The sequence below is a fragment of the Theropithecus gelada genome, chromosome 2 (genome assembly GCF_003255815.1).
Source record: "Theropithecus gelada isolate Dixy chromosome 2, Tgel_1.0, whole genome shotgun sequence".
Taxonomy (NCBI): domain Eukaryota; kingdom Metazoa; phylum Chordata; class Mammalia; order Primates; family Cercopithecidae; genus Theropithecus; species Theropithecus gelada.
In genome coordinates, this window is record NC_037669.1 from 193,078,302 (window position 1) to 193,091,854 (window position 13,553).

At 42.9% G+C, this 13,553-nt stretch overlaps 1 protein-coding gene across 1 annotated transcript in view; it reads left to right on the plus strand.

Moving 5' to 3' along the window:
- The window catches only part of RNF168 (ring finger protein 168), a 35,458-nt gene extending 25,362 nt beyond the window's left edge, over positions 1-10,096 (plus strand). The window contains exons 5-6 of the mRNA XM_025376210.1: positions 6,036-6,117; positions 8,559-10,096. Coding sequence (XP_025231995.1) covers positions 6,036-6,117; positions 8,559-9,497 — 1,021 coding nt within the window. The 3' untranslated portion in view covers positions 9,498-10,096. The remainder of the gene's footprint in view (positions 1-6,035; positions 6,118-8,558) is intronic.
- Positions 10,097-13,553: the final 3,457 nt, after the last annotated feature.

A 13,553-nucleotide genomic window follows, 5' to 3' on the forward strand; every position in this document is an offset into this window, starting at 1 on the left:
TGAAATACATGAGATGATAATTCTTAACGAAGTGGTAACGGAAACTTTTTTAACCTGTTGAAGGATATCCAAAATCTTCCATCACATATCATACTTAATAGTGGAACATGGAAATTATTTCCTTCTTTTTTTTTTGTTTGAGACAGAGTCTTGTGTGCTCTATCACCCAGGCCGGAGCGCAGTGGTGTGATCATGGCCCACTGCAACCTCAAACTCCTGGGTACAAGCGATCCTCCTGCCTGGGCCTCCCAAAGTGCCTGGATTACAGGAGTGAGCCACCACGCCCAGCCATTCCCCTTTTAAGGTCAGGAAAACACAAAGGTGGCCTGCTACTCTCCACCTGTTTTCAGACTCACGTTGGAGATTTTAGTCTGCACAGTAACACAATAAAAGGAGATAAAACATGTGAGTCTGGAAAGGAGGGAAAAAGCAGCTATCATTCTTCAGAGGCAGTATAACTATCTACGTAGAAAACCCAAAAAGTCAGAGGTGCATTTTTAGAAGGAAGAGTTTAGCAAGGTTGCCAGATATAAAATCTATACAAAAAGTCAGTTGTAAAATGTAACTTTAAAAATACTCTGTCGATAGTAGTATCAGAAAATAAAAGTACTTAGAGATAAATGTATTAAAATCTGATCCAAGCATGATGGCTCATGCCTGTAATCCCAGCACTTCGGGAGACTGGGCGAGAGGATTGCTTGGGCCCAGGAGTTCAAGACGAACCTGGGCACCAGAGGGAGACCCCATCTCTTAAAAAATTTTTAAAAATTAACCAGACATGATGACGCACCTGTCGTCCCAGCTACTCAGATGGCTGAGGCAGGAGATCACTTGAGCCTGAGGTTGTGGCTGTAGGGAGCTATGATTTTACCACTGCACTCCAGCCTGGGCAGCAGACAAGACCATGTCTCAAAAAACTAAAAATCTGTAAGACCCATGGAGAACATTGTACTATATTAAATATACAATATTCATGGGTTAGAAGATGATGCCTAATACTACAAAATGGTCAGATCTCCTCAAACTGATCAATAGAGTTAGTGCAATTCGAGTCAGAATTCCAACTTTTCAAATTTTCTTTTTTTTTTTTTTTTTTGAGACAGTCTCGCTCAGAATCATACAGTGCTAATCAGTAAAGTGTTTAGAGATGCAAAAGTGTGGTAAATCTGTTTTAAAAAGTAAGATATAAGAAACTCAGGATAGTGTGAGGTGGGAGATGAGGAGGCCCCATAGGAGCCTTTAGAACCAATGATTTATTTTCCCTTCAACCATGTAATAAGCATATAGGCTTTCATGGTAATCGAAATGTTTAAATTTTTTAGAAGAACAACATGTTCTTTGTTTTGTTTTGTTTTGTTTTTAATGGACCACAGAGCAGCAAACACATATTTTAAAGTGCACCAGTCTTCAGCACCATAAGACAGGGTACAAAAGAAAAAGTAAGATAGTTTAAATTTAAAAAGACGGGGCACCAATCCTAAGTATACTTTCTGGTGAATTTTTGTGTATGTATAAGCCACCCTCCAGATAAAGACAGGGAATATTTACAAAGCTGTGCTCGTGCCCTTTCCCTTTCCAGTCAGTGTCCCCCTCCCCATCCGTGCTGTACTGTGATTCTTACATACGTTATATGACTGTTCTCTCATAAACTGTTTGTTTTCATAAGGCAGACTTGGAAAGATCTTAAGACATTAGTGAAAAAAAGCAAATCACGGGCCGGGTGCAGTAGCTCACGCACGTAATCCTAGCACTTTGGGAGGCTGAGGCAGGGGATCGCTTGAGGTCAGGAGTTCAAAACCAGCCTGGCCAACATGGTGAAACCCCGTCTCTACTAAAAATACAAAAAAATTAGCCAGGCATGGTGGCGGGCACCTGTAATCCCAGCTACTGGGGAGGCCGAGCCAGGAGAATTGCTTGAGCCCAGGAGGCAGAGGTTGCATGAGCCAAGGTCACACCACTGCATTCCATCCTGGGCAACAGAGCGAGCCTCCATCTCAAAAAAAAAAAGAGTGTGAGGCTGGGTGTGCTGGCTCATACCTGCAATCCCAGCACTTCGGGAGGCCAAGGCGGGTGGATCACTTGAGCCCAGGAGTTTGAGACCAGCCTGGGCAACATGTGGAAACCCTGTCTCTACAAAAAATAACAAGAATTAGCCGGGCGTGGCATGCCTGTGGTCTCAACTGTTTGGGAGGCTGAGGTGGCAGGATGACTTAAACCTTTGAGGTCAAGGCTGCAGTGGACTGTGATGGTGCTACTGTACTTCAGCCTTGGTGACAGAGCGAGATCCTGCCTTACAGGTGTGGTGGCTCATGCCTGTAATCCCAGCTCTTTGGGAGGTCGAGGCAGGTGGATCACCTGAGGTCAGGAGTTCAAGACCAGCCTGACCAACATGGTGAAATCCCGTCTCTACTAAAGATACAAAAATTAGCCAGGCATGGTGGCGAGTGCCTGTAATCCCAGCTCTTTGGGAGGTCGAGGCGGGTGGATCACCTGAGGTCAGGAGTTCAAGACCAGCCTGACCAACATGGTGAAATCCCGTCTCTACTAAAGATACAAAAATTAGCCAGGCATGGTGGCGAGTGCCTGTAATCCCAGCTACGCAGGAGGCTGTGGCAGAGAGAATTGCTTAAAACCCAGTGAGCTGAGATTGCGCCACTGCACTCCAGCCTGGGCAATAGAGTGAGACTCCGTCTCAAAAAAAAAAATAAATAAAACAATGGCCAGGTGCTTATGCCTGTAATCCCAACACTTTGGGAAGCCTAGGTGGGCGGATCACCTGAGGTCAGGAGTTCGAGACCAGCCTGTCTCTACTAAAATTACAAAAATTCGCTGGTGGTGCATGCCTATAATCCCAGCTACTTGGGAGACTGAGGCAGGAGAGTTGCTTAAACCCAGGAGGCGCGTGCCATTGTACTTCAGCCTGGGCGACAGAGCGAGGCTGTGTCCCCCAAAAAATAAAATAAATAAAAAAGATAGTGTGTATTTCGTAGAAGTCATATTTTTTTAAAAATTGATTACATATGTTAAAAGGAAAACCTTAGACAAATTAACCGTTTAATTGAGCAAATGACAATTCACAAATTGGGCAGTCTCTCGAGCCACAGTGGGCTGAGAGAGACTCCAGTGGAGCCGCATGTTGGAAGAAGATTTACGGACAGAAAAAGGAAGGTGATACACGGAGGCAGAAGTGGGGTGCACAGACAGCTGGAGCGGCTACAGCTTGGCATTTGCCTAATTTGAACAGTTGGCCCGCTTTGGCCAAAACTTGGTGACTGGCACAAGAGTATGTTACAGGCTGTTTACACCTCCATTTAGGCTGTAGTTCACTATGTACAGAGAAACCTTTGGGCTGAACCTAAAATATGTAAGGAGGCAGCTTTAGGCGAAACTTAATATAAAACGTTAAAGGAAGCTGATGGAAATGGATCCCAAAAATTCAGATTCAAAGTAAAAAGAAAAAAAAAGTTCTTAAAACATGGGAAGGGAAAGGGCTGATGACATATATTTCCCATATTTCTGTTTTAAGAGACAGGGTCTCCCTGTCACCCAGGCCATAGTGGCAAGAAAATAGCTCACTGGAGCCTCAAACTCTTGGGCTCAAGTGATCGTCCCACCTCGGCTTCCGGAGTAGCTGTACTATAGGCACACACCATTATGCCCAGCTAATTTTTCTTTTTAATTTTTTGTAGAGATGGGTCTTGCTGTGTTGTCCAGTTTTCGGACTCCTGGCCTCAAACGAGCCTCCCACCTCAGCCGCCCAAAGTGTTAGAATTACAGGCATGCACCACCACGGCCAGTTCTGCTAATTTTTTAGGATGAGCATGTATTCATACATTACTTGGTTATTATAAATAAGGAATATCCAAGAGAGTTAATGAATGTTCAGCGATTCTGTTGGATAAGTAACAACATTTTGTTCTTTGCTTATGAACTTCAAAACAACAATTAGAACAGTGATGCTTTGGTACTAGTATACTCGGTAACTAGTGGTCCAGCATCACCATTGGCAGAAGGAATCGATTCTTCTGCCTTGAGAAACTAAATGAGACTAAGCTTCTTTTCAACTGAAAATTTGGTTCTTGTTCTTCAAAGTTTACAGAGTAAATATATAGATTGATGTAACTAAATACATGGGTTAGGTACTCTTGTTTGCCCGCAAGGAATATTCATTTATATGAATAATTGAATTGAATAAATGAATGTTCTTTATATGAGATCTTTGTTTAGGTTTTATTGTTCCATATGCTACTTGTTGTTGCTTTTGACACCATGTAACTTATGGATTTGTGTATTATTTATAGTCACTTTTTTTTTCTTTAATTCTAAAAGTAATAGCTAGCTGCTCTTTGAAAATCACCCAAAGTTACCACCAGTTGGAGACAACCAACATTTTGGGAAATTTCTGCCATTTTTAAACATAGTTATGTGAGTGTTTTGATATTTTACAGTTTTTAAACTATACCTACCATCTTGTAGCCTGCCTTTTCTATTCCCCTATTCCCCCTTCTTTTATAACATTTTCCATTATATTAAAAACTTAATGTTTTCAGTGGCAAACAGCCTGCTATATTGAAGATTCTTAGAAATGTAAAGATATGACCAGGCGTGGTGGCTCACACCTGTAATCCCAGCACTTTGGGAGGCCGAGGTGGGTGGATCACCTGAGGTCAAGAGATCGAGACCATCCTGGCCTACATGGTGAAACCCTGTCTCTTCTAGAAATACAAAAATTAGCTGGGTGTGGTGGCGCATGCCCGTAGTCCCAGCTATTCAGGAGGCTGAGGCAGGAGAATCGCTTGAACCCGGGAGGTGGAGGTTGCAGTGAGCCGAGATCACACGACTGCACTCCAGCCTAGCGACAGAGCGAGACTCCTTCTCAAAAAAAAAAAAAAAAGAAAAAAGAACATAAAGATACGTGTTTCTAAGAAGAGAGTTGAGGGCCAGGCACAGTGGCTCAAGCATGTTATCCCAGCACTTTGGGAGGCCGAAGCCAGCGGATCACCTGAGGTCAGGACTCCGAGACCAGCCTGGCCAACGTGGTGAAACCCAGTCTCTACTAAAAATTATAAAAATTAGCTGAGCGTGCTGGCACACGCCTGTAGTCCCAGCTACCTGGGAGGCTGAGGCAGGAGAATCACTTGAACCTGGGAGGCGGAGGTTGCAGTGAGCCGAGATTGCACCACTGCACTCCAGCCTGGGTGGCACAGCGAGACTCCATCTCAGAAAAAAAAAAAGAAGAGAATTGATATAAAAGTATATATGATAACATCTCTATACCAGAATAGTAAGGAATTTAACCGTGGGCTTCTTCCCAATAGTAGAGATTTAAAGTGTAGTGAACAGCCAACGTTTCTGGCATAAAGAAGCAGCTGTCATATCCTTTCTCCTGGCTTAAAGCATCATTTTCATTACTTTTTTGAAGACTACAGAGTCTTGCATTGTTTTGATGCTACCTGCCTTTTTCAGTTTTTTTCAAGAATTAAGAAATATTTACGCCAGACGCAGTGGCTCACGGCTGTAATCCCAGCACTTTGGGAGGCCGAGGTGGACGGATCACCTGAGGGTCAGGAGTTCGAGACCAGCCTGACTAATGTGGTGAAACCCCGTCTCTACTAAAAATACAAAAATTAGCCAGCGGTGGTGACATGTGCCTCTAATCCCTGCTACTCAGGAGGCTGAGGCAGGAAAATCACTTAAACCCGGGAGGTGGAAGTTGCGGTGTGCTGATATCATGCCACTGCACTCCAGCCTGGGTGACAGAGGGAGACTCCATCTCAAAAAAAAAAAGAGAGAGAAAAGAAATATTTAGATTTGACTTTTACTTCCTCTTCTGTTTTTCACTAAAATATCAATACTGAACCATTAAATTTTGTCCTGGCATTAGACCAAAATACCTGAAGCGTGGAAATGAAATACACTGTGATAAATCAGTCAAGCAGCAAACCAGACAACCTTCAGTATAAATAGCTTTATTATGTTGGGTACATACCATCTGCCTTTCAAAGCATCCAAACTTTGGTAAACTTTTCTTTCAGGTATTTGACACCTAAATCCCCATTTGGGTCGGCCTCACACTCTGAAGCTGTACAAGAAGTCAGGAAAAACTCCGTATCTAAGGTATGTTGATACTGAAGATGTTCTGAGTTTTGCTAGTTTATTAATGCTATAGATTACTGATATCCATAGTGTTCTACCTTTTAACAAAAGCCACTATAGTTAATCAGACACCCTTTCTGAGTCCTCTTAGGTTCACCTAGAGAAAAAGCACTTTTTCTCTAAAGGAAACTACAATTTTTAAAATAAACATACTATAAAAAGCAAATCTGCCTTAAAAAGCAAAGTTTTTCTCTAATGGGCTAGAGAGTAAATAATTTCGCCTTTGCAGTTAGTATGGTCTGTGTCATAGCTTCTCAGCTATGCTGGTATAGTGTGAAAGCATCTACAAATAATACGTAAACACATTAGCTTGAATGCATTCCAGTAAAACTGTTTACAAAAACAGGAGGCTGGATTTGGTCCATGAGCCATAGACTACTGATCCTTGACCTACGTGATCCAGACTCACAAAACTGAATAACTTATACCTGGCACCAGCTTCACTTAGAATATTACAAGATGGAGCCAGAATGCAGTGGCTCGTGCCCGTAATCCCAGCATTTTAGGAGACTCAGGCAGGTGGATCACCTGAGGTCGGGAGTTCAAGACCAGCCTGACCAATATGGAGAAACTCCGTCTCTACTAAAAATACAAAATTAGCCAGGCATGGTGGTGCATGCCTGTAATCCCAGCTACTCAGGAGGCTGAGGCAGGAGAATTGCTTGAACCCAGGAAGTGGAGGTTGCAGTGAGCCGAGATAGTGCCATTGCACTCCAGCCTGGGCAATAAGAGCGAAACTCCGTTTCAAAAAAAAAAAAGAATATTACAAGATGAGAGGCCAAGCACAGTGGCTCATGCCTGTAATCCCAGCACTTTGGGAGGCTGAGGTGGGTGGAAAGTTGGGAGTTCGAGACCAGCCTGGCCCATGTGGTGAAATCCCATCTCTACTAAAAATACAAAAAAAAAAAAAAATTAGCCAGGTATGGCACACACCTGTAGTCCCTGCTACTCAGGAGGCTGAGGTAGGAGTATTGCTTGAACCCGGGAGGCGGAGGCTGCAGTGAGCCGAGATCATGCCATTGCACGCCAGCCTGGCTGACAGAGCGAGACTCCACCTCAAAAAAAAAAAAGAATATTACAAGATGAGGAAAAGTGTGCTACTAAGGCAGCATCAGGCACATGTGTCCAGCAGGAGGCCTCAGCAGCAGAGCTCCAAGGTGACAGCCTGGAAGAAGGCCACACAAGTGAGTGTGTGAACTCCTTGGAGGCCGCGTGCCCTGTGAGGGTCAGTTATTCCTTCTAACAGTGGATGTAGCTTCCGGGGTCTTGGTAAGAAACACACCCAGTCAAGTTACTTACAGAAGTAACTTATAGAAGTCCCAAGCTTTGTCTTCCAAACACTAGGTGTTTTTTGTTTGTTTGTTTGTTTTGCTTGTTTGTTTTGTTTTGTTTATTTTTTTTTTGAGAGACTCTCTCACCCAGGCTGGAGTGCGGTGCATGCTCAGTGCATCCTCAGCTTCCCCAGCAGCCAGGACTACAGGCGCCTACCCCCATGCCCGGCTCATTTCTGTATTTTTAGTAGAGACGGGGTTTCATCATGTTGGCCAGGCTGGTCTCAAACTCCTGACTTCAGGTGAGCTGCCCGCCTCAGCCTCCCGAAGTGGTGGGATTACAGGCGTGAGCCACCGCGCCCGGCCATGTTACAGATATCTTTAAATATCATTTATACATATCTCTACGTTGATATTAGACTGTAGTTACGCCTTGTGGCAAAACAGAGAGTGGGTGTACTACCTCAGGGATGACACAGATAATTAGATATTATGAGTTACTAGACTGGCTGGTAGATCTTATTATTTAGTGGATTAATGCACATTATTACATCACATTTTTTTAAACCTTTTAATGATTGTGTTACAATATAAATTGTTCCTTTTGTAAAGCTACTATATATCTTACTTTTTTAGTTAAAAACATTATTCTCAGAAGTGGTCTGTGAGCTTCACCTAAATGCCAAAAGGAGGGTCCACAGTACAGAAAAGGGTTAAAAACCCCTGTGCTGGCGGACCTTTGTGAGGTGAAAGGAGGTCAGGTCCTGATACCAGCTATTGGACATATTTGGAATCTAGTTTATGGGTTTTAATCTGTAGGGTTTCATGGGAGTGAAAATGAAGTAATAGCTTAATCGAAATTTGCCCATGAAATAAAAATTCTATGAAGAATAAATATACACCTACTTGGGAGACTGAGGCAGGAGAATCACTTGAACCTGGGAGGTGGAGGTTGCAGTGAGCTGAGATCGCGCCACTGCACTCCAGCCTGGGCAACAGAGCAAGACTCTGTCTGGAAAAAAAAGAAAAGAAAGAAATATACCTTATTAGTAATAATAGTGCATAGTGACAGTTCTGCTATAGTATCGGTGTAATTGGACTTACATCTTACGATTTGACATTTTTCCCTAGGCCACTAAAAGCCCAACAGGGCAAGACACAGAAATGGAAGATATGCCGACACTTTCTCCACAGATACCCCTTGGAACTGGAGAACAAGGTGCAGATTCTTCAGCAGAGCCCCCTATGCCATGGTTATGTGCCTGTGGTGCCGAATGGTACCACGAAGGAAATGTCAAAACAAGAGCAGGCAATCATGATAAAGAGTTCTGTGTCTTAAGTCACGAGGGACCTAAAACCAGAGTTCCCGACCCTAAAGAAGCTGCAGTCACGCCTTGTGGCAGAACGGAGAGTGGGTGTGCCCCCACATCAGGGGTGACCCAGACAAATGGAGACAACACAGGTGAGGCAGAAAACGAAGAGCTGGGCCTACTGATCAGTAAGGATATTTCCAAAAGAAAAAACCAAGAATCTTCCTTTGAAGCAGTCGAGGATCCATGCTTTCCTGCAAAAAGAAGAAAAACGTCCTCCGAATGTTCCCCAGATCAAGAGGAAACAGAAATAAACTTTACCCAGAAACTGATAGATCTGGAGCATCTGCTGTTTGAGAGACATAAACAAGAAGAACAGGACAGGTTATTGGCGTTACAACTTCAGAAGGAGGTGGATAAAGAGCAGATGGTGCCAAACCGACAGAAAGGATCCCCAGATGGGTATCACCTCCGCGCTCCGTCCTCCCCTCCAGACAGAGTGCCAGATGGACAGAGGAAGAATCCCAAAGACAGGAACTCCAAAAGGCAAACTCATACAGAGCATCCAAAACCACAGAGAGGCTCCAGGGACGAAAATAGGCACCTGTCTTTAAAGATGCAGTTGAAGCATTCAGTGAATGGAAGAAAGATGCCAAATTCTTCTAGAGATCAGTGTAATGTATCCAAAAGTGCTCATTCCCTACAGCCTAGCATTTCACAGAAAAGTATTTTTCAGATGTTTCAGAGGTGCACAAAGTAATGCCTGGTAAAGGGAGTGCTTTGTGATCTAGTAAAGCTGGACTGTGAAGCTCTTTTCTATCATGGAATCTTTATCCACATGTTACTCATGCTGCTCTTGGGGCACACTCATTGTCCTTAATAAAGGTCTGTGTGGTGGTGAGGGCTGCATAGACACATGTGCTTCTGCACAGCTCAGCGGTAAGCGGGGGTCCCCTGTCATTTCCTTAATAATGGATATGTATTAAGTTTTACAATTCTTATAGATAGCTTAAGCTTTGGCCAACTCCAGAAGTCTCCAAGTGCCACTGTCTTTCCAAAAAATGCATGTTTTATGGCCTTTGCTCACCTTTTCGTCATGACTGGTAATCAAAGCAATATTGTACTATTATTCTAAGTAATTAAGGCACCCATTCAGGGTTTAAAATGTATTTTCTTGCTATTGTCACATGTTTTACAGAGTACTCAAAAGGTATTTTCCTAAAGTAATCTGATTTCCATCTCCAGTTTAATTCAGTTTTCGGCATTGTAGCATTTCCTTTGTGTTTTTGTTTTGTTTTGTTTTGTTTGACGGAGTTTCAAAATTTGGATTCATATTCATATGTGGGAAATCCCAGATATTTCTTTTTTTTTTCCTTTTTTTTTCTTTTTTTTCTTTTTTCTTTTGAGATAGAGTCTTGCTCTGTGGCCCAGGCTGGAGTGCAGTGGCGTGATCTCAGCTTACTGCAACCTCTGCCTCCCGGGTGCAAGTGATTCGCCTATCTCAGCCTCCCGAGTAGCTGGGATCACAGGCATGTGCCACCCTGCCCCTTTTTTTTGTATTTTTGTATTTTTAGTAGAGATGGGATTTCGCCATGTTGGCCAGGCTGGTCTATGAACTCCTGACCTCAGGTGATCCGCCTGCTTCGGCCTCCCAGAGTGCTGGGATTATAGGCATGAGCCACCACGCCTGGCCTGTTTCCTTTGGTTTAAAGTGGATTCGAATCAGTGTTAAATCAGAAAATCACGGTTTTTGGGAATTAGTTGCCAGAAATTGGGAATTAGTTGCCAGAAAGGAAACTGGACTACGCAGAAGGAGTTAAGAGCTGGGATGAGGCTGGAAGGGGTGACCGACCGTCCGGATCATTGAAACTGGGTGGTCAGAATCTGGTCCGGATGAGGAGGCGGCTGGAAGGGGTGACTGACAGTCCAGATCATTGAAACTGATTGGGTGGTCAGAATCTGGTCTGGATGAGGATGAGGCTGGATGGGGTGACTTTGACAGTCCGGATCATTGAAACTGGGTAGTCAGAGTCTGGTCCGGATGAGGATGAGGCTGGATGGGGTGACTGACAGTCCGGATCATTGAAACGGGTCCAGAATGACGCAGCAGGGGCCGTTTGGCAGAGCATCCTCTTCCCCGTCCTTTGTGAAAGAACACAGGAAACATTTGGGTTTTGTAGCTTTTCACCCCCTACTATCAGGCATCAAAATCAAAATTAGTTACTAAATTGTGTGAATTTTTGGAAACCTGCATTTCTATTCATCTGCTATTCCAGAGAAAAATGGGAGTGTATTACAGGAGAGTTACCTCACAGTATCTTATGTTGTGGAGCCTGAAACAACCATGTGTTTTCTTATATGTTCATTTGTGTTGATACTCCCTTTATTTGAGTTTATGAACAGAAATAGAAAGTATGGTGCTTGGGTTTTGCCCTTTCTTAACTCGTGACAGTTAAATCAGAAGACACTAATTTCATTTTGTGAAATTTAGCTCAGAGATGATTGATCTTTTGTTTCATTAACGTGAACAACGATTAGTAAAAAAACAGCTTTAACAGCATTTCTGCTGATATCTCATAATCTATTCTTTAATGTGAAAATACGATAAAATGTCCTAGAGCTAATTCTAGCATAAATTTGCTGATATTTTTGTATGTCATTAGGTTTTTTTCCCCTAAGTTTGGTAATAGAAATTTTGTTAATCTTTGCATACTTGATGGCATCTATATCAATGTTGATTGGGTAATTATAAATTCTGTGCTAATTTAAAACTTCATTTGCCTCTTAAGGTGATTGCCCTCTGAGTAATGATTGTAGTTAAATGAAGTGTAGTTTGCAACTATTACTATCACATTGGTTGTTAAGTAAAAATAAATAAACCCAATTTGGCTAAGACAGACCAATATCAATCTTCTCATCAAATCAATATTTCTCTAAGAGCAATTTCACTTTAAGTTTTAGGGTGGACATTCTTGGAATGCCTCAAATTAAAAGTTATCTATTTAATAATCTTCCTGGAATAGTCTGTGACCAAAAAGGAGGGTGTGGTATATTTAGGTGTAAATGTATCACATACATGGTATGATATATTTAGTATTTATATATTCAGCTAATTCTCTGTGAAGAAGTCTTCCTGACTAAAATTGGTTTCAAGATAAACGAATTTCTCTGTTAGTATTTCTACTGTGCCTACCATGTATGACTTTTTTTGTTAGAAACTAATAAATGTATCAGTCACTAGCATGTACTGGTTCTTTTTCCTCTCATTTTTGTGGAAAGGATATGCAAACATTGAATTTCTCTGGGAGTACTAAGGCTGTGCAGAGGCTGAGAATCTGAAAAATAAAATATTAAAAATAAAAATGGATTATTATGTGTATTTTACCACAACTTAAAAATATATAAAAATCAGCTACATAAAAATTAAAAGTTCTGCATAACAAAAACTACCATCAAGGGAAATTGGAAGCTGTGGCAAACTTGGGAAGAAATAGTTGCAATTCATCACAAAGAGCTAATTTCCTTTATTTTTGTTTTGTTTTGTTTTTTTGAGACGGAGTCTCGCTCTGTGGCCCAGGCTGGAGTGCAGTGGCCAGATCTCAGCTCGCTGCAAGCTCCGCCTCCTGGGTTTACGCCATTCTCCTGCCTCAGCCTCCCGAGTAGCTGGGACTACAGGTGCCCGCCACCTCGCCCGGCTAGTTTTTTGTATTTTTTTTTAGTAGAGACGGGGTTTCACCGTGTTAGCCAGGATGGTCTCGATCTCCTGACCTCGTGATCTGCCCGTCTCGGCCTCCCAAAGTGCTGGGATTACAGGCTTGAGCCACCGCGCCCGGCCAGCTAATTTCCTTTATGTAAAGTATCTGCCAGTTCATTAAGAAAAGACCAATAACTCGGCCAGGTGCGGTGGCTCACACCTGTAATCCCAGCATTTTGGGAGGCCGAGGTGGGGAGATCACCTGAGGTCAGGAGTTTGAAACCAGCCTGGCCAACATGGTGAAACCCTGTCTCTACTAAAAATACAAAAATTAGCTGGGCATGGTGGCGCATGCCTGTAATCCCAGCTACTCGGGAGGCTGAGGCACGAGAATTGCTTGAACCTGGGAGGCAGAGGTTGCAGTGAGCCAAGACCACGCCACTGCACTCCAGCCTAGGCCACAGAGTGAGACTCCGTCTCAAAAAGAAAAAAAAAAAGAAAAAGTCCTCAATAGGAAAACTAGAAATGCTTATGTTCCCAAGAAACATCATTCACAAGAAAGTAACTATAACTGGTTCTTAAATATTAGGTGAAAAGATGCATAATATTACACTAATACTCTTAAGTTTGTTCATCCTTCAGATTAGCAAAGATAAGCCAGTTTTTTGTTTTTAATCTTGGCAAGAGTGCGAGGAACTAGGCATTCTTATACATTGCTTGGTATGAATAGATCATTGAAAATCCCTGTGGAAGTAAGTTTGACAATTCTAGGAATTTCTTAAGGCTGTCTTCACATGTATGCCAAATGACATGTACAAGAAATTTTTGGCTGGGCATGGTTGCTCGTGCCTGTCTCAAAAAAAATAAAAATAAGCCAGGCATGGTGACATGTGCCTCAAAAAAAAAAGGTCGGGGTGCCGGGCACAGTGGCTCATGCCTTGTAATCCCAACAACTTTGGGAGGCTGAGGTGGGCGGATCAACTGAGGTCAGGAGTTCAAGACCAGCCTGGCCAACATGGAGAAATCCCATCTCTACTAAAAATACAAAAATTAGGTGGGTGTGGTGGTGGGTGCCTGTAGTCCCAGCTACTTGGGAGGCTGAGGCACGAAAATCACTTGAAC